This window comes from Cydia fagiglandana, chromosome 17 (genome assembly GCF_963556715.1).
Source record: "Cydia fagiglandana chromosome 17, ilCydFagi1.1, whole genome shotgun sequence".
Classification (NCBI taxonomy): Eukaryota; Metazoa; Arthropoda; class Insecta; order Lepidoptera; family Tortricidae; genus Cydia; species Cydia fagiglandana.
The window spans coordinates 12,140,350-12,162,534 of NC_085948.1; the positions used below are offsets into that span (position 1 = coordinate 12,140,350).

The window sequence follows — 22,185 nt, forward strand, 5'->3', positions numbered from 1 at the left end:
ATTTCACTCAGAAACTCTATAATCTATTCTGGTTCTTATTATTCTGATGTTAAGGTCTAATGTTGTTAAACACAATAGCTTTCGTTTGACCTCCGAAATGTCGTGCATTCTATTTTTTGCAACCGATTCTAACGTAATGGATGACACATCGCATCAACGCTTTGCAACCTCTGTCCAACTAGTTATCGGTGACATTTTGTGTCAACGGGTAATATTGCCGCAAATTTGTACACACTATTCACTAAAATTGGGTTAAAACATTGACCTAAATACTACTAAATAGACGTCAACATTGTACCTACCAGTTAAGTCTGATACTTTTCGTCCTAGGCCATGAGCTTAAAGCCTTACCCCCTTATTCATAAAACTTTACGGGCCTGATTTAGTTCAATTATGTTTTATCCCTTTCTTACAAATCGTAATTCAATATGTCAGGTAAAGACAGACGATTATTACTATTATTAGGTAGGTTAATTGAGTCTTGTAGCGCGTTTATGAATAAGGGGGTTAAAGTTTATTTTGAAAGGTCGGCAACGCGCATGTAACACCTCTGGAGTTGCAGACGTTCATAGGGTACGGTGACTGCTTACCATCAGGCGGGCCGTATGCTTGTTTGCCACCGATGTGATATAAAAAAAGTTTATTTCTTAAGGATAGGTATGTAACCTGTAATACCTGACAGTATATTAACTACTGTTGTTGTCAAACTCTGTTGATGATAAATATAAATACCTATAAAACGTCGACAACGCGCTTGTGACACCTTAACGATGTAAGGGTCGATAGCCTATGTGGTCATTGGAATTCTACTTCGCTTGATTATAACTACTATTCTCATAAGAAAAAGTAAAGTCCAGCGTCAACGACTTCGTAGCGATTTTATATTCATGTCCTTATGAATAATGCATGTGAAGCAACGTTCATTGTGTTATTAACGACACTTCACAACACCTTTACCATACACATCTCGACACAAGTAATTCATTTTTTTAGCTAAATGTACAATTGTTTGTTACATGTAATTGGATGTCAACAATACGTTTTCTATTTCATCATGATTTCATCTAGTTTGATCGAAATTAAAGCTAGATAAGACCGGCATTCTCACAGTTTTTACACGCGCTTTTATAACTTTCAAATGACATTTATATCGCGCGACAAACAGGTTAGGCGATTAACAGTAAATGTTATTAGACAACCATATAGTTTTTTTGTTCAATAAAGTGAGCACGATTTAAGAATACCTTTGGGTCATACTTAGAAAACGACAGTTGTTTCTCCTTAACCTTAAGGATGGGTACCTAATGTTAATGTATCTTAATTCTGGATGTGACTTATATACATACTTACATCGGGGTTTTCGGTGCGGGAATATTTTACACTAGCCAAATAACAGGTGAAAACTGTAAAAAGCGATACTAATTTAACATTTCTAAGCACATTTGGACCTTACTACCAATTAATTAATTCATAGTTTGGTAATTATTTTACAATAAACAAAGTTATAAATACACGAAATCATTCCCGCATGAAAACCCTGATAACTATATTCAAAAATCATTACATCATCATCATCATTTATATTTTTTTGTATTATTGTATATATATGTTAGTTTGTAAGGTAGGTATTTATGTATTGGGCCTTAGTTGCCTGAAAATAAATGCTTTGATTTGATTATTCTTCTTTTTCCGTTAGCCCGGTAAAATCGTGGCGAGTAAAAAGCTTGACGAAATGTTACTCTAAATTCTCATAAACATCACATTTGACATCTACCTAAATGTCAAAGGCTCTAGAGACCCGTAATTTATGTAAATATATTAGACGAGTATGCCTACTCAATGCTAGCTCTCGAATTGAATGGGCCGTTTCGAATTTCTATCAATATTTAGGAGAGCTAGAGACATTTACGGCCCGTACAGTCGCCATCAGATATATCGGAGCGGCCAAGGTGTTCACAAAATCTGAACACGCACTCTAACGCCTTGACAATAGAGGCGTGTTCAGATATTTGTGAGCTCCTTGGCCGCTCCGATATATCTATATCTAATGGCGACTGTACAAAACTAAACTTTATTACACAGGCGTACGTTTTAACGGCAGCATATAATGGTAATAACCATTTCCGCAATTTCCGTTTATTTTTTTCACTACCATTAGTAATTATCTATCATATGTCACTATCTGCTGATCATAGGCTTTATTATTCAGGTGCCATAAAAACATTCATTAAAACGAATGTACTGCTGTACAGTCAACACCAAATAAAGAACTATGCTATGTGTTTAGTAATTTATTCATCGTGGCTATATTATGCTTTACGATTCATACAAAAGTATGTTAGTTTAGTTTGTATACTTCCTACTGTCAGTTTATAAGGTCACTTATATGTATAAATCATAAAAAACATAGAAATTTTAGCAATATATTTTGGTAGTTTAAAAAAATAGACATACATATACTAAAATTAATAGATTGGCAACAAAAAGAGAGCCTATATCCACCATGAATCATGTGAGTGGATATGAGACATCATTTTAATGTCGTTACAGCTTTTGTTTATTTTTAGGCAGGTACCAAATATTTATTTGGCAACTGAATAATTATATTGGAGACCATTTTTGAAGCACATTTCAAAAATAATACGGCTATCTATTAATTCAAAAATGAAGTTCTTTTAAAATATTTTGTTTGGTCACTACACGGTCAACCTAACACGCTCCTCCTCGCTTCGCTCGTCGTCGCATCTATCTTTTAACTCTTGCAGAACACCGTGATAACTATTGAAATTAGTAATTATAAATGTAAAGACTATTTAAAGTACTACGTATGAATATGTTTCTATTATTTATAAATGGAGTATTTTAAGCTTATGTATGTAAGTATCTTAGGTATTCTGTATATGTACATACATATATAATATAAATAACCAAATTTTATGATCGCTTTACAATATTAGTTGCCAACTTATTATTTTAGACGCCAGCCTATCAATTCAAGTTCTCTATAATGTCGATTATTAGCTCGTAGCAACTTCAGCTATGGACTCTTTTTTCTGGCAACTGTAAGCTCAGAAGAATAAATCACCTCGGTACCGTCGTCCACTCATTTAACCGGCAATTTTGAACTTTATTACCAAGATATAAAGCTCACCGATGGTCCGAGAGCTGTTAATAGATCGAAACTCGGACGGTACGGTAAAATGTAGCATGTGGAATAGTAAACCGATACGATTATCATCTTACTGTTTTGCTTATTAGATCGAACGGTTAACAGAGCTATTATAGAATAGGTAAGTATTGGTATTGGAAATTAATCGATTTCAGGTTTTGCCTCTAATTGCACATAATTCATATAAATAGGTACCTAATAGGTTTTCCATCACCTTAGTAATAGGCCCTATCTATTTTACTGAGACTTTTTACATCATTTAATTGAATGAATAGTTAGATTAAATAGCCCACCCCTGATTCTTCTAGTAACGTTATCAGGAAAAGGTATCACTTTTTCGGTTTGTCAATAAGACCGATTTCTTGCGTTGCAAGTAACTTTTAATTATTTAATATCCTACAAACTGGTGCCTTTTGACCAAGAATGTCACAATTCATGTAAGCTGTCTTTTTAATTGGTAACAAAAACAATCACGCTTCATGAGTTTATATAAGGGGCATTTTATAGAGTAAATATCCATATTCATTCGATTCGATACGCGTGTGTTTTACATAAGTACTTTAGATAATAATCGTTTCGTTTCGATAACTTTTACGCCATAACGAAGTGAGAAATGTGGACACGGAATCGTTTTTATTACATTTATATTGCCAATATAATAAAAGTTGAATCTTACACTCAAGGCGCAAGTAATCGGGTCTCTTTGTTTGGAAATAAAGTGCCATCGTACGTGTACAGTGTACACTATTAATTGAATTGATATAAGGTCCATGGATAATCAATAGGTATCTCTCCATTTGATAATCACTCGTACTTAAAATTACCTCACTTTAGAAGCTTAGATAGACGAATCGACAACTCGCAAGCGAGTTTAATTAGATTTCCCACTGCTTAGGTACCATCGCCCACACTGTTAACTGTACATCGGTGGACCTTATGCCTTTTGTAATAAGGTCTATACCGACGTACAGTTAGGAGTGTTTGTACATACAACTAATTCAAACGATCGATCAAATATCGTAATTTACGGTCTGAAATGTAACGAAACGATAACAAATGAGATTTATTAACACTATTTTACAACTTAGGTAACAAATCTAATAATTACTTTATTAAATGTTCAATTCAATTCATTTATTTATTTGATTCGAATCATAGAGATCCATATAGTGTTAGTATAGTACAACAAATCTTAAGATTAATTAAGGTTAGCGCCAAGAGTTGGTTAAAGTAGCCTAGTACCTATTTCTAAGATTGCATCTATTCGAGAAATTGGGACGGATACCACCGTGACGGGGTAGGCTAGAGGTCCAGGGCGTTAGTCGCGTAAACTGAAGACGCCAGTCAGAATTCGGCCTCCGCCACTGCAGGGCTCATTCACTTTTTTTAGGGCTACCCCACACTAGCGTCTCCCGAGCGTCGGCGTCCAGTCAACTCTTATGGCTGCTGCTCGGCGCAACGTTGGTGCAACTGCGTAGCGACGCCATTTCCCATAGCGCTACTAAATGACGACGATCAAAAGACGCTAGTCTGGGGTGGTAGTATACCTTTACCTCTTTACCTCTATGACATCATTATACACCTTATAAAACTAAGTCCCCCGCCGTCTCTGTCGGTGTGTGTTTGTATGTTCGCGATAAACTCAAAACCTTCTGAACGGATTTTCATGCAGTTTTCATCTATCAATGGAGTGATTCTTAAGGGGTCATCCATTAATTACGTCACAGCAATTTCTAGGTTTTTTGACCCCTCCCCCCCTTGTCACATTTGGTCACATTTGGCAAACCCCTCCCCCCCTAGTGTGACGTCACATTTTTTCTACGAAATCGCCAAATCGAATTAAGTAAATACCTAAGTATTATTAATATTTTATCAAAATATTTTTGGCGATATAAATATTAGTAATTTTATAACCCAAAACTGCTTAGGAAAGAAAATTAAACGAATAAAAACTATTTTCGTTTTAAAAACTTGTTATTTAAATGTACAGCGAACTAAATAATTTAAATAAATTTTGGGTTACTGATGAAGTTAAAGTGACGTCACAAAGTTTGTGTCTCCCCCCTCCCCCATGTCACAATATGTCACATTTTCTTGACCCCCTCCCTCCCCCTAAACGTGTGACGTAATTAATGGATGACCCCTAAGGAAGTTTTAGGTGTATAATTTGTTAACCCATGCGAAGCTGGGGCGGGTCGCTAGTATAGTACATATGTGACAGTTTATAATTACAGGGTGACCACTCTTTACTGTAACCAGGGTTGGGCAGTATTTCAATTACATGTATTTGAAATACGTATTTGAAATACATTGTAGTATTTTGTATTTGTATTTCAAATACTACCTGGAAAAGTATTTTGTATTTGGTATTTCAAATACTGCACTCACATGTATTTTGTATTTTGTATTTCAAATACTTCAAGCTTCAAAATACATTTCTACAAAATACATTTTATTAAATTCTATGATCCTAAAATGGAACGTTTTTTTTTAAATATAATGTACAACTTGTACGAGGGCAAATATGTACCATGCGCGAGTTATTCTGCGCGGAACTTTTCGTCAACAGCCAGGGGATAGAGTCATTACAGTAGTTTCCGTCCATGCTCTAGTTTTCGACCACTTGACAGATAGGCAAATAATATATTTCATTTTTAATTTACTATTTGCAGCAATGTAGGTTTATATTAGTGATGTACCGACTATTGATTTGGCCGACTAGCCGACTAGCCGACTAATCGGCGCTCAGATGGCCGATTAGTCGGCCGACTAGTCGGCTAGTCGGCCAGATCATTTAGGTTCGTCTAAATTTGGTTCAGATGCACTTACAAACAATCGTTTTACCCCTATCGTCGACAACCCTACCTAAATGCAAAAAAGGTCGTAATAAGCTAAAAAATAAAAAAAGCTAAGGCTTTCATACGACAACCGGACAATCGGATATAAGAAAGCGACCACACTGTCAATAATTCAAACAAAATTTTCGTAAGCACCCTAAATAGGAATTTGGGTAAAATAGGTGAAAAGCTTAAGAAAATATTTGCTGTTTATTTCTTTTTGCCCTGTTTTTCTGTCACTTATAAAGTGCCGACTAATCGGCCATTTTTGCCGACTAGTCGCCGACTAATCGCCGACTACAAATGAGGCCGGATAGTCGGCTTTCCCGACTAGTCGGCGACTAGTCGGTACATCCCTAGTTTATATTCAAATTTCGTCAAGTGGATGAAAACTAGAGCTGGACGAAAACAAGCGCAATGACCCTATACGTTTTTAGGAAAGGATATTCGTTAAACAAACTAAACGATTAGACAAAAAGAATTAAAAGTATTTTGTATTTTGTATTTGAAATACATTATTTTAAACACTGTAATTTGTATTTTGTATTTCAAATACCAGTCACCAAAGTAGTTTGTATTTGGTATTTCAAATACTTTTAAAAATGTATTTTGTAATTTGTATTTGAAATACGTGGAAGCCAGTATTTTGCCCAACCCTGACTGTAACCAAAATTCCCTGACTTTTCCCGGTTTTCCAGGCGTTTTTTTCAAGTTTTTCCCTGACCATAATCTTAAATGTAATAAATATAAAATATATAACTGGAATACATTTTTGAGTTTTTGCAGAATTATCTGATAGCAAATTACAATTTATTAATACAATGAAATAATACAAAACCGGAAATAATAAGAAGTAGTATCTGAATAGCTCAGTTGGTAAGAGCGAAAGCATAGTAAGTTTGCTCATCTGATGGGGAAAGCAGAGTCGCCCAACTGCGATATCTGCGGCTCCGTCGAAGATGTAAAACTAGTCTGTTCGCGCGAACTGTACATTTTTCTCTCCTGTGGGCCAATGTGGGTGTGTCAGTGCCGGATTAAGATATTTTGATGCCCTAAGCATTTCTAGACCATGGTGCCCCATCTCCGTAGGGTCATCGAGATTACATTGAATTTTTTGGTACGTTCATTGCCGCATTACAGCTGAGAATGGAAATCAGACACATCATTTTATTAGGAAAATTGACAGTGCTGCAGCAGTAACGTTGCAAGAGAGTAATGGTGCTGTAGTCGCCACCCGAATGTCACCTTTATCATATCTTAAAATGTTATTGTAAACGCGAGCGAAGCGAACGAAAATTTTTGGATATAAAAACGCAATTTGATAGACAGTTGTACATTTTTTAGTTCCAACCAGGCGCGAATCCAGGATTTCATGCAGAGAAGGGATGGGACAGTTTTCTATCAGCCTAGCTTCGCATAGGACTCGATATTTAAGGGTTTCAGCGAGGTTGTTTTCATACAGAAAAGATACAAGAAAGCAGAGCTTGGAATTGACCAAGTGAATGTGAAGTGTGAGTGTGAGCAAGGCAGAAGGCCCAGCTGCGAAAGAGGAAAGCTTGGATTTGGATCCACGCCCAAGTGTAATTAACGCAGCGGCTAATTAAGGGCCTCCGCGTAAGGACAAATCAACTTTGCCATAAGGCAGAAGACCTCGCATAAGACCTTACGCCTAACTGCAAAAGAGTGGCTTGAAATCGAATCTATGCATGTAATCACGACTCTTCTACTCGTACTGCTCGCTCTTTGGCTTCACTCGAAAGCGCTACTTGATAGGATGCTTTTAGTTTTCGGCTTTCACGGGGCCCGGGGCCCGGGGCAAAATTCGCTATAAAATCGGTAACCTATGTCGAAAAACTCGGCTGGCCGCAAGCCCGAAAGCAAGATTTTTTTTCTCAAAAATGGACGGCAAAGTCGACTTTGCCGTTTAAAAAATTGGTCGCGAAGCGCGTAGTTTATGGTCAGTCAAAAATTAAAAAGTTAAAAACATTGCAGTCTCGATTTTGGGACTGCAATGTTGCATATAAATTCCATTATTTGTCGAGTTCCAAACTTTTTAAAAGTTGAAATGACCATATCAAATGAAGGCACAGGCCCATTAAACAGCCAAACAGATGATTAGTACCGCGACTATTTAGCTGTCTCAAATAGGTTGGGGTATTTTCGGCAGAAAAATACACTTGTGTTTTTTTTTATTAAAAAAATAAAAAAGCGGCAAGGGCTTTTTTCTGTGAAAATATATACGTAAGAACGTTGGTTTTGTAAAATATTTCTATGATATTTATATTTCTTGCACCATTTTTGAGAAAAGCACTATATATGACTCGGCTGGAAGGCTACTTGCTGGCTTCGGATTCAATTAAACGGACTCCCAAGGTCGTCCGTTTAACCTTTTGGCCGCCGGACCTAGTCCGCAAAGACGCTCACTCACACGCCAGAGCAAATTTTAAGTAAACAACTAATAAAAAGTTTAGGGATTGCAAATAGTGATATCGATATTTACAATATTATGGTAAAAATCTTTTTAATTTAGCTTTGTTCTTATCCTGTTTTAATTTCATTCCAAATTGCCAAAATTAAACATATGTTTTACACCCGAAAATGTTTAAAATATAGGGATTTAACATAAAAAACAACCACTAAAAATGTCGATTCAAGACGTGATATCGCCGCACTAGGCTGTACGAGAAGTCTTTTATACAAGACAACGGCGCCCATGGACTGCCCGCAATGCAGACCGACAAGGACTGTTTCCGCGCGGATCAAGTAATAATAGTCTCTAGGTCAACGGCGTAAGCGCTTGTCGGTACGTAAACTTTATTGGCGTAACGTTAAAGCTGCGCATCATGTGTCGATAAAGTCAATATACCGGAACTGTTTTAGTGAAAATTACACGTGGGTTGAATTTTTAATGAGTGAAGATATTATTCCGGAATTAGAATCTATCATTATAATTTCAGTTTGGTTTACATTAATCTATAGGTAAACTCTTATCAAAAAAACGTTCAACGACTTGTTACAAAAAAATTACACATTAACTTCAATGTTATAACAATAAAAGTAAAGTCTGATAAACAGGTATGTCCCTGTACCACACTTGTGTGAAGCGGTCGCTGCGGTGTATCCCTTCCCACTAAGCTATAAAATAACATCAATTATTTTTTTTTATTTATCTCTTCTGCAATTAAATAGTCCACAATCTACAATGGCAAATTTACTTGTCTGACTCTACTTTATAGAGCTAAAGAAGCTACCTGAACTTTAAATATAGTTATGCCTATCTGACTCTCGTTCTACGTGTTCTAGTAAGTAGTTACCTACTATTCGTTGAAAAAAATTGGCGATTAACAAGTGTTCAAATACTTAGATAAAAACATATTTCTGACTTTATATTTACTTTAAAAATTACCATATCGAGTTAACATTCCCATCCCTAGCTGTCTTTTATACAAGACAACGGCGACGAGGAACATGAAAAATGTTGAAAATTGGAGCAATTTTTTTAAATGCCTTATTATAAAAGAAGGGATTTATATAGCGGCTTAAAAAGCAAATAAATGAAAAAACAAAGACCTTAAATATGAACACGAGTGTAAATGAAATTGCAATTGTTATTATTTTCACATTAACTCAGTGGTTGAATTTGTGTCTTGTATACAAGACGACGGCGCCAGCGTATCGTTCTATCGTTGTCTTCTATACCGGACAACGGCGGTCAAAGGGTTAAAACGAATCCTCAGCCTGCAAGTAGCTACTTCCGAGCCTCGACAATAATGTACTATTCCATGACTTTAAGGGCCTTCGCGTAAGGACAAATCAAGACGGGATGTTAGTAAGCGTTGTGAATTACCGCTTGTTTCCCAAAGAATTACGCGCCATTAATTTTGCAAATTAGCTTTTGGACAGATAAAAAAAAATCGTGTGGTAAAAACGATGTGTCTGTCCCTAATTTTAAAATTTCTTTACCTTTTTCAACCTGGCATTTTGGTGCCCCCCCCCCCCCCCCCCTGAACGTGGTGCCCTAAGCACGTGCTTGTTTTGCTTATTTGTTAATCCGGCACTGGCAACAGCTTGCTTGCAGCAGTTAACAGCTTGTGGGCATGTAAGTAATGATTTTATCATAGTTCTCTAAATAAAAAGAGGACCTTTTCACGTGGATAAAGGTTAAATAAGAAAATTAACCTTTATAGCCCTTAACTCGTGTGTATGTCTACAGGAAAGACGTAGCACAGTGATCTGTTCCCTGACCTCCATTAAATTTCCCTGACAATTCCCTGACTTTTCCATGACTAGCGAAATTCCCTGACTTTTCCCGGTTTTCCCGGTTTTCCAGAAAGTGGCCACCCTGAATTATAACACTAATTTTGTTACAGGTAAAGCGGTGAACATCCCCATTGAGCAGGAGAAGCTGATGCTGGAAAAGTTCCAGGAAAACCAGTTCAACTTGATGGCTAGTGACATGATCTCACTCAACAGGTCACTCACGGACGTCCGGTTTGAAAAGTAAGTGGCTTTAATCTAAAGGCTTCGTCATACAGGCGCGTTTTGCGGGCGGCGAGTGAGCGGGGTGCGCCACTTTTACATATAAAACGCTCACACCCCGTCCGGAAAACGCGCCTGTGTGACGGAACCTTAAGATAATTTTATTCAGGTATGATAAAAAAAAATAAGTAGAAAAATATCACATATGATCAGGATGGGGTGTGGCAAAATATCACGTGTAATTTTTCCTACACAGCGCGGAATTGAATATAAAGGCAAGATTTGATCACATGAATTCTGATCTGGATGAACAAGAGTCTATTTACTTAACAAGAGGTAATGTTTCTTTTTTTGCAAAAGGTTAGTGTATCTTTGCCTAACGAACCTATGGCCTAACGAAAATGCCTTTAGTCATAAAACTCATAAATATCGACGTTATTATTTTGAAATCTTAATGATAAATCAGTAACTGAAAACAACAAGAATCAGACATGAAATTAGCATATTGAAATATGTTATCAGATTTAAGTATTTATACTTACCTACACAGTGTCGTTCTTAGCCAGTTTTTTCCTTAAAGTATTTTTTGTGCTCTCCCGACCCGACACTCAATCATTGTGAATTATTTTATTATTAAATTTATATGTCGATGTCGATTTATATTTCACTGTGTGTCCTGCGATTTTAGAACAGCATAATATTAATAACAATTTAATAATAACAAATTTCAAAATTCGGCTAAAGCGGGCCACTCACACACCTGCCGCAGGGCCAATACCGGTCGCACGGCGGTCGGAGCAATTTTAGGCTGTTTTCTACACACTAGCCTGCCACTCAGTGTGTAAGTGATAGTCCCGCTGAACGCACGTCGACGAGAATGACTCATGTGTTACAAATAAACATTATTTATTCATTGATTTTCAGGTTTACAATGCCAACAGCAGAATTTTAAGACCTCTTTATTTTAATTTGGCGTACTAACTGGCAGTATAGAATTCGCGCTGAGATTAAAAAATATTTTTGTGTTTTTTTTATCCCACATGTGGGGCCGGCCCTTATATACATCTATTATCGGTGTCCAAATTTCACGTTCTTTATTCATTGTGACAAGTGACCTCCGTTTGTTTCGGTAGTCGCCAATGAACTGACTGGAATTGCCCCAATCGTACTACACATGTAACAACCTAGCAGGGCGGTAGATACAATCTAGGGAGCTAGGAAGGTCTTGCGCCCCTGCCGCCCTGCTGCAGGCCCAATCTAAAAATTGCCCCTGCTTCTCTACACACATCACATTTAAGGAGGCAATTAAGGGTCCAATTCCAATATTGCCCCTGCGGCAGGTGTGTGAGGTGTGAGTGGCCCGCTTAAGGCCCTGTCTACAGGTCTACACATTGATTAGTGCCTAGTGCGAGTACATACATACGTCGTTTCAGTAATCAGTGTGTATAACAGGCCCCTTGTGCTTTGGATAAATATAGGAGAAACATACAGCGCAATATTTATTGCAAACTTACGGCTTTTACGTCCTTTTCTATAATGGGAGAATAAAATAAATATATCACTTTAGCATCTGCCTCTTATTGTGAAGATTGCTTCTCTTAGTCAACTTCCAAATTTAACTCATGCTCATGTGTGCCTCTGTGAGATTGTTTGTCTCGTCTCACAAACAAATTTATCTACGGAACCCTAAATCATTGTTTTACCGTGACAACTGCAACGGCCTACAAATCACATTGGTTGAGTGTATGCATGAAATTAATCGATATTTCATGATAACTCATATGATTTGTATGACTCGAGGAATTTGAATCGGCACACGCAAATCACGAATTAGTTTTTTCACAGAGCGATGCAGGTTAAATTGATTTTGTGATTAAGTAAACGGTTTGCAATTTCTCACTTCTCGACGATGGAATCAAATGACGCTATTAATGTAATTTAACACGATAATAATGAGATAATGAAAACTTACAAAGATCAAATAACAGACGGTCTTTATTAGGATTTTATGAGAATTATGAGTTTACACTTCACAAGGTAGTTTAATTAATTTTTGCAAGTACAAACAGTAACACTCTTAACTGTCCATCGGTAGATCTTATGTAGGGAATGCAATCTCGCACCAAGATCGGCGATACGAGATCTCGCTCGAAAAATCTGAATCGAGATAGGGTGTTTCGAGATCTCGACCCTCACATTTTCGAGATCGAGATTAATCTCGACGAGATCGAGATTTGACAAAGTAATTAAAAATGTGTTATTTGAGCAAAAATCTCTAAGAATTCCGTATATACTACTTATTTAGAGTACGTACGTCATGTTTTATTTTGAAGATCTTCAAATTAATCAACATTTAATAAAAAAAACTACTTTTATTTAAAAAAAACTAATAATAGGTATTTATGCAGCTTTTTGCATGTAATTGTTCATAAGTGGTATTAATTATTTATAATTTTACAAAATTGTAAACAGAGGCAGTAACATGCTCAGTTGATATTTTTGACAAGCACTCAGCAACTTACTAAAAAATGTAGGGTAAGCGAGCAAAACTCTTAAATAATTGTGACTTGTGACTGGGTACGTTAAGGGCGTCCGATTTTTCCGCAATTAAGATCTCGACCGAGATTGCTAAAATCGAGATTTCCTGCCAACAAGATTGAATCTCGAAAATTCGTGCGAGATCTCGCGAGATCTTGAAATTGCGAGATCGAGATTGCATTCCCTAATCTTATGCCTTTTGTAATAAGGTCCACCGATGGGCGATGGAAGAGTTTTCAAACCGTGTTCAATTTCAACTTGATTGTGTTCATATCATGTTATCATTGGCCCTTTCGCTTATTGCGGACGATTTATTCTACAATCGGATTACGTCTGCAACTTCATGTTAATCTTTGTTGTCACACTCTATTCCCTCTTGAGCCGCGATTTTATCCCAACACCATTAAATTAAGAATAGTTTTAGACGCCTAGTGCAGAGGTCGGCAACATGCGGCCCGCGAGCCCCTTGGCTATTTTGTATGTAATATTGCCAAACAACAATGTCTGATAAAGTCACACATATTAACAAAGTGCGGCCCTTCCTTAACTACTATTATGGCCCTTGGCTGCTAAAAGGTTACCGACCGCTATTACACTAATAATTATTTAAGCTTAAATATAGGTACGTAATGCACTGGCGATCCTAATTTTCCCAAGGTTGATTGACTATTATAGGCCCAGAGCACTCAGCGAACACATAATAATAAACAAACTTAAGAACGCATCTATTTTAACTCTCTGTTAACTCTAAAAGCATGATGCGATTGCGTATTTGAAAGATTTATGGAAGTAAAACTGAATTATAGTCTACTACAGTAATAGTTTAATCAGATAAAGTAAAGTATGAAGTGTAAGTCAAGCATTGTACTATATATTTTGGGTAGAAGTATTATTTTACTATCATTAAGTAAAAGTGAAAATAGCAACGAAAGTTTTAATTATCATTTTAAATCATAATAACATTATAAAGTAAGCCGTTATTAGCTAATTACTTTTATACGACTCACTTTCCAGAGGAAAATTCTCATTTGTAGCAATACTAGGGCAATGTCTTTAGCACGTTTGGTATTCTCGTACCTAATGGTAATTGATGCTTAGATCTCTAATAGGCTATGTCGTTCTATTAGTTTCTTTCCAAGGTTATTGGTAGGATAACAGTGGCGGCGCGTCAAACATATCCATAGGCAAGCCGGGGCTAATATGCTTATATTTCCTTTACAACTCTGCTCAAACGTCCAAAAACAGGCTAGCCGGTGGGAATCGGCTTTTATGGACGCGCCGCCACTGGTAGGATAAATACCTACACAACCTATTTCAATAACAACAATTTTCATTAGTTTATTTGTGTTGTTCAAATAAAGTTGTAAATTAATGACTTAGTTTATAATATCTGAAGTTATTTGAATATTCAAAACTTAGTCTTCAAATATTATTTTAAAATCCGTACAAAATGACCCCACTCGTCATAATACGTCAAGAGGGGTAATGCTACCCCAATGCCCAAGGATACGGCTGGATAAGGATTGAGCTGTCAGGTAAAAATCAAGTCTTACTTTACTCAGACTTATAATAATAAAAGACGGAAGATTTCTAAGCGCACGGTACTCGTAAAACTGAATAGAGTTCTTCTGAAGAATCATAACATAAGACTCCAGTTCTTACCAACCCTGTTGCACACATGGTCGATTCTACTCACGTCCAAATATATTTGCATCGCGAGTTCATTTCCCCCATTTTACCATAAACATGTCGTTTACCACATATATGAGGCGCCATTATTGCCTACACCTAATAAAGATGAGTCGTCTCTTTCAATATAATACTCGCACGTTTACGTTGGGGTTTTAGTTTCTTTTAAAAACGCTTCATAGTTAGTGAGGAAATAAATTTCCTTTAGGTAGTCGTTTATAGTGTCAAAACCGTCATATATAACGACGATTTAGCAGTGTACCTACTTTTCTGTACATTTTGCAGTTTTTAATGCAGTGGGACCGCTGGTATATCTGGTACCATGCTATGATATTTTATATGTAGATAAGCCATACACTAACATATCAAGCGAAAAAAATGATGCCAACCAATGCTGCCAACGACACGGCAGCATTAGTTACAATTTGTTTACAACTTCATACGCAAATGCGTAAAAGAGACGGCACAATTAAAAGAATACCTAAGTAAAAAAGAGACGGCTAGTGTTTGTCACTTGCGCGTGAATTTGGTAAATCAGTGATACCACCATAACACGACGGCAAACAGTGAATATGGCGCGAAGCGTAAAACTTATTAAGAAAAAAAAATATCAAAGACTAAGATGTTTGACAGAAGGTGCAAATCATTTTAATGCAGTTTTATGTAGTAATGTACTCGCTACCGAAGTAAAAAGTTTTCATATTTAGTTATGTAAATAAAAGATATTATATTATACTATGATATTTTATATGAAGATGTGTTATACACGTTCCAAAATTGAAGCACTCACCTCGTGTCATGTGTACGAGTTTGTCTCAGTCTGCCTGACGCAAGCGCGAAGGTGTACACCGGTTAATACTTTTCCACAAATAATACTCTTTATTCATCATTTTTCTTATACTATAGAAACATTTTGACAAAAAGCAAACTCAATAACAACAAAATCCTTTATTTTACTAACAATTTTATGTTATTAATAATTGTTACTGTGTGAGAAAATGAAATGCCTCACAATAAATACTAATTTTGTAGTAATCTTTGTATAAACAGCAATATACCTATTTACTTAATTGACGCGACCCGGACAATAATATGGCCAATAATAATCTTTAATTTGCCAATTGTTGTACTTAAATACAAGAAAAAATGCGTTCAAGTAAAAAACTTCAATATTAAAGTTGAAATTTAAGTATATTTCTTTTATTTGTACGACAAGCACCAAACAATGAATGCAACTTACCATGACGCGTCTGCTATGATAATCTATGTACGCAGTTGGTGCGTCCTTGTCATTCTCGCTGATGAGAACATAAACTTATCTCGTTCTGTCAGCCGGCGAAAATGGCGGCTGGGTTTATTTAATTCAAGATTAAACCGAAGAAAAACGGGTTAATTCAGCTTTTACTTACCAATGATATGTGACGCCGTCAATTTTTTTGCGCTTCCGCGGATAATTTGAGCATTTCAACATAACGCAGGTCGGCATTTTGTTGCTTAATACACGTTATTTGTGGAAAAGTATTAACCGGTGTACACCTTCGCGCTTGCGTCAGGCAGACTGAGACAAACTCGTACACATGACACGAGGTGAGTGCTTCAATTTTGGAACGTGTATAACACATCTACATATAAAATATCATAGGTACCATGTAGACCGGTGACCCACTAATAAGTACCATCGCCCACACTTTTAACTGTACATCGGTGGGCCTTATGCCTTTTGTAATAAGGTCCACCGATATACAGTTAGGAATGTTGCAGTTTGTACTATTAAACATGAAAAGCGTGAAAGATTCATAAATATTTTCCATTTTTATTTAAACTACTTTCGGCCGATACCTTTTTCTTTTTCTTGACCTAAGAAGAAATGTCTCAATTGTAGCGTTCCGGCAAACACGCTTTAGTATGGATTTTTTTTTAATTGTGCGTGCGTGGCGTAGTAAAAACGACAACTACGACGAGGTCACACAAACCCTAATACTTATCTACTTTTTATAAACATCAAGATCGAAAGTTCTGTTCGGAGTGAAGGGAGAGATAGAAAAAATATCTTAAGCGAAAGTAATATTTCGGGAAAAAAATTGTATACGTTACAGTTATCAGGTGATCGCAAACTCTCCCACTACTCCCAACTATACTAATTAAACAAATAAACAGCTCTCTACAAGGGTCCAAATTAACATCCAATAATATTAATAACAATCTTCTTGTCTGTATAACACTTATTTGAATGCAGCTTGCAATGTATTAAACTCACATGGAAGAAAACTCAGACGAAACCACAAAGGGCATTTATTTTCGGACGATTAGTTATTCTTGAGGGCTATTCTTGGGCGGTGTCAACCTGTAACCACAAAAAACTGGTTTTAGCTCTATATGGGTTAACACATAATTATCCACAGCGACATTATTGGTGCGCTCAACATCAGAAATAGCATAGCGACGAAAGGGATACTGAGCTTCCGCGTACCGAAAACCCGGTAGCTTCAGACAATGAAGTGTTAACAACTTCTTAACTTCATTAAACTTGTAAGGCAACTTTAGCCCTGTTCCAGTGCAAGGACGTTAGGTTAATGAAAAATTACTCTGTTTACAAACTTTTGTCGTTCAAACAATGGTTATGTTTAATCAGGTCGCTGGTTTTAGAGGCCGTTTGAAATTATACGGCACACAAATAAATGTAAATAATGGATATGGCAGCGGTAAAAATGCCATTTTTGTATAATAATAAGACGGCTTTAGACAAAGTTTCATGAAGGCATTTTTATTATTTATTATAAGTCTAAGAGTTTCGAGGAAACATATTTGGTTTGAACAACATAGCAAAGAATATAAAGGCCCCTTCCAATTTTACGACAATCCAAAGAATATAAAAATAAATCGATTTGCGTGCGATAAAACTGCCATTAGCTACCCACACGTAGAATGACGATTATTTCGCTATTTTGTGGTTTACACATTTTGTTATACCTACATAACATTTTATTACCTAATGAATTAATGAAGAGTGTTAAGTTTCAAAGAACCCTCGAATAGCTTCATACTAACAAAGATATAAAACTAACCGATGTCCAAGCTATACAAAAATATTGGACAATTAGAAACATGATATGATCCGTTTAATAGTTAAATTCTATAACAAGATATAGTTTATTTTCTCTAGGATAAGACACACAACGCGCGTGTTGGTCATATTTCCCAAGACAAATATTGTAACTTATTAGCGACCTTACTGTTCCAGCTCCTCTGCTAATCTTCGCCTTCCTAGTAAGTTAGTTATTGTTGTATTTATACTTTTCTCCAATAAGGCTTCTAGTGGGTATTTTTCACAGATTGAAAACTGTTGTGCATATCTTCCGTGAAAAAACGAGGTAGCGCTACACTAATCACCCCAGGTCCTCCACGAAACCTAGCAAGGTTTACAGGTTGCTAACTGCCTTTAGGCCCCCCCCCCCACATCTCGCGTCTTTCGAGCGTCGGCGTCTACAATTCTATGGCCGCTGCTCGACGCAACTGCGCAGCGACGTCATTTTCCATAGCGCTGACCAGACGCCGACAGACGCCGACGCTCGAAAGACGCTAGATGTGGGGGGGGGGGGGGCTTAGTGTGCGTCTAACCCTATTAATAATTCCACAGATGCAAAGACAAGGGTTACCCGGCGCTCCTGCCGACCACCAGCGTGGTCATAGTATTCCACAACGAAGCGTGGACTACCCTGATCAGAACTATCTGGAGTACGATTAATCGTTCGCCGAGGCCGCTCCTCAAGGAAATCATACTAGTCGATGATGCTAGTGAGAAAGGTACAAATTTACTTTGTATTAGAAACTCTGATTTTTTTGTTATGGCTCCTCTACACGATGGGCCAACGCCGGCCACTTCAAGGGACGCAGCCATGCGGTAGAATGAGATAGCAATATCACTTGCCCCCTCTAACGCATAAATGCGTCCCTTGGAGTGGCCGGCGTTGGCCCATCGTGTAGCGGAGCCATTACATATTAGTTTTGACGACGACGACAGAAGACGCTGGATGCGGGTCGCTTCCAACCGGCACGTATGGAGATCCAAGGGGGAGGCCTATGTTCAGCAGTGGACGTCTTATGGCTGAGATGATGATGATGATGATTAGTTTTGAGGGCTAATAGATTCGGGCTATAACTGTGGACAACTTCGTTTGCTCGTATCTCTATTTGTCTCTATTGCCATTGAATATTCTAGCGAAAGCGAGGCAAATAAACGCGAAATATCGACTTTCGATATTTACGGTAGGCCCCCTAGCGCTGCACGTGCATGTGCACTTTACATAGTTTTGTACTTGATAATGAGTAGCGCAAGGCAAGCAGTTAGCGAGTCTTGTAAATACAATCGCTAAACGTTCGCCAGATCTGTACGCAACTTAACAACTTTAAAATGTACACTTATTGTTCTCTTCTGTTCTTGCTGTTGTTGTCTGTACATGTTCGTGAATGTTTTGTGATTGTCATGAATAAAAATCTTTTATCTTTATCTAAAATCCTCGTATTCTCGACTTTCATACCTTGCTTACATCGGCAAGAACTCTGTAAAGAACGCAAGCAGTTAGCGAATATTTCGTAAATATTTAGACGCATTCGCGAAGCATTCGCCAAATCTGAACGCATTTTAACAACGTTTAAGTCCTTGTATTCTTGACTATACCTTGCTTACTCACACAGAACACCTCGGCAAGAAGCTGGAAGACTATATAAAGACGCTGCCAGTACCGACGCACCTCTTCAGGACAGAGAAACGCTCCGGCCTCATCCGAGCGCGTCTGCTGGGCGCCAAACACGTCAAGGGAGACGTCATTACCTTCCTCGATGCCCACTGTGAATGCACCGGTGAGTTATACATATACATTGCTTCTAAAGCTCTGGTTTCCTAGGATAGCGTTACCGTCATATAGCGGCCGTCTCCGGACAAAATACTACAACATCCATATTTAGCCGTATTATTTTGTATGGAGACAGCCGCTATATAACGGCACCGCTATCCTAGGAAAACCGAGCTTGAGTATAATTTGGATCATTGACTCATTTCTTCCATTATGGTAAATACGGTAATTATGGTAAATAATAATATAACATCTTGGAAAATACGTAAAAATGCTAATTTCCTTTGCTCACTCATGTGACAGAAAACTCAGGGCACTAATGAACATTCCTTAACTTTTTTAATTAAATTCTAAATTAAACCCATTTTCATTGCTTTTGAGCGTAGATATGTATGTATAACGACAGTCAAGTGCATTATATCAAGTGGATCTATTTCCGCTTTTAAAACCCCTCACACGAACACATGACATAAGTAGAGCGGTAACGCTCTCCTTGAAGTCTGTAGGTAAGTAAAGTTCGATCTTATGTACTCTACTCAAGTACTATAAGTAGTGTGATAACGTCACATTCCCCAGAGTCCCTAGATATATTAAGTTCTGTATCGCTTTCGTTTCTTTCCCTAGTCTTGTTATACTAGATGAAAAATAACTAACTGCCGAATTCGAACTTCAAGATATTCACAAGAGACGACACGTACTAGATCCATTCTAGATACTTTATAGTTTAGATATCAACTAGTTCTCTTTTACAGCGCAATTCGGGCAACCAATGTCACTTTTACGTTAGATAGAGTAAGATATCTATTAGATGTGAATTGGATCTCTAAGTCATATCCTGTGGAAATCGTTCAAGAGTATCTTCAGAATCAGAAAGAGTGATATTATATGGTGTTTAAATTACTAATGTTTCAGTCGTCTTTTGTATTTTATTTACGGAAGATTCTTGCTGTATAAATACAACTCAGATGCTATTAAGTGGTATTATCGTTCCCTTGATATTTCCTTCTTGCCGGTGTATAAAAAGAAACTATTTTCATTTATTTGATGTGGGCGAGGCAATTCGCCATCCGGTATCTTAAAAAACTAATATTAAACGGCCCTAGGCTATTCACCACATTTATTTTCATTAGCGGAATCAGAATAGTTGAACATTATATTTTATTAAGTTCAAAGGGTCACCCGTGAATCGTTAACATAGGCACGGCCACGTGGCTCCACTATGACTCTTCAAAAAACAGGTCAACACACGACCCAATTAACGTTAACGAACGCCTTGCATTTTAGATTAAAGTGGCTAATCTACTTCGTTAATGAACAGATTTGTATTTGTAGTCTTTCGTGCAGTATTGCGTGTCCGGTTGACACACTTCTAGTAATCTGATTGAATTAATATCGGCTCGAGTGTGTTGTTTCGACTTGGAGATTGTTATCGTACAGTTAACAGCCCACACGATCCTTTTCCTATTGCAGCTACAGTCGGCTACAAAAATGTTATCGCTACTAACGCGCACGGATTCGGAGATTTGAGACATAGTATCTATATTCATAGACTAATTTGGAGAAGACATTTATGATTATTTTCCCGTTTTTAGGGTTCCGTACCGAAAGGGTAAAAACGAGACCCTATTACTAAGACTCCTCTGTCCGTCTGTATGTCTGATGCTGTCTGTCACCAGGCTGTATCTCATGAACCGTGATAGCTACACAGTCGAAATTTTCACAGATGATGTATTTCTGTTGCCGCTATAACAACAAATACTAAAACAGAATAAAATAAATATTTATACATACAAACGTGATTTTTTTGCAATTTTTCGCGTAATGGTACGGAACCCTTCGTGCGCGAGTCTGTCTGGCACTTGCCCGGTTTTTAGTATTATCTTATTTGCCACTTGATGAATCAGTAAGTAAAAGCTCGTCGAGTATGCATAATTATTAACTATAGATAACTTGCAAATTAATATCGTGATATTTAATAAATAATATCACGATTATGATAGGCTCTATTATTGTTAGCAGTATGTTATTGGAACTCTTGTAGATCTTGATAAGTAAATAAATATTAGTATAGATGGACTTACCACTACCAAGGATCACGAAAAAATATTTGTTCTCATCACACAAATAATTGCTCTCAGACGTGTTATTAATAGAATACGTTATATTTTAGAGGGCTGGCTCGAACCATTACTGGCCCGAATAGTCGAAGACAGAAGCACAGTGGTGTGTCCCATCATTGACGTCATCTCGGACACCACTTTCGAGTACATCCAGGCTTCGGACATGACCTGGGGTGGCTTCAACTGGAAACTCAACTTTAGATGGTAAGTTATAACGTTCAATTTTGTTTACCCAGAGTTTTCAAACCACTATTGGCCTGAATCTTCACAGCATGATTGATGTCTGTTTTCTTTTATTGAGGTGTGCAATAAAGAGCATTTGTATTGTAATGTATTGTATTGATGTCATCTTGGACACTACATTCAAATATCAAATCAAATACATTCAAACTTCAGTTGACCCGGGCAGGCTTCAAACGAAAGTGAACTCTATGTATAAAGATATAAAATTGACAATCACTCTGAGACATTGCTACAGTTTTTGTAGACCTTTTTTATTA

At 37.2% G+C, this 22,185-nt stretch overlaps 1 protein-coding gene across 2 annotated transcripts in view; it reads left to right on the forward strand.

Annotated features, from left to right (window-relative positions):
- LOC134672528 (polypeptide N-acetylgalactosaminyltransferase 5) overlaps positions 1-22,185 on the forward strand; it is an 83,960-nt gene that overhangs the window by 41,554 nt on the left and 20,221 nt on the right. For both annotated transcript variants that reach the window (XM_063530470.1, XM_063530471.1), the window contains exons 4-7: positions 10,377-10,506; positions 18,350-18,516; positions 19,408-19,572; positions 21,736-21,889. In XM_063530470.1, coding sequence (XP_063386540.1) covers positions 10,377-10,506; positions 18,350-18,516; positions 19,408-19,572; positions 21,736-21,889 — 616 coding nt within the window. The remainder of the gene's footprint in view (positions 1-10,376; positions 10,507-18,349; positions 18,517-19,407; positions 19,573-21,735; positions 21,890-22,185) is intronic.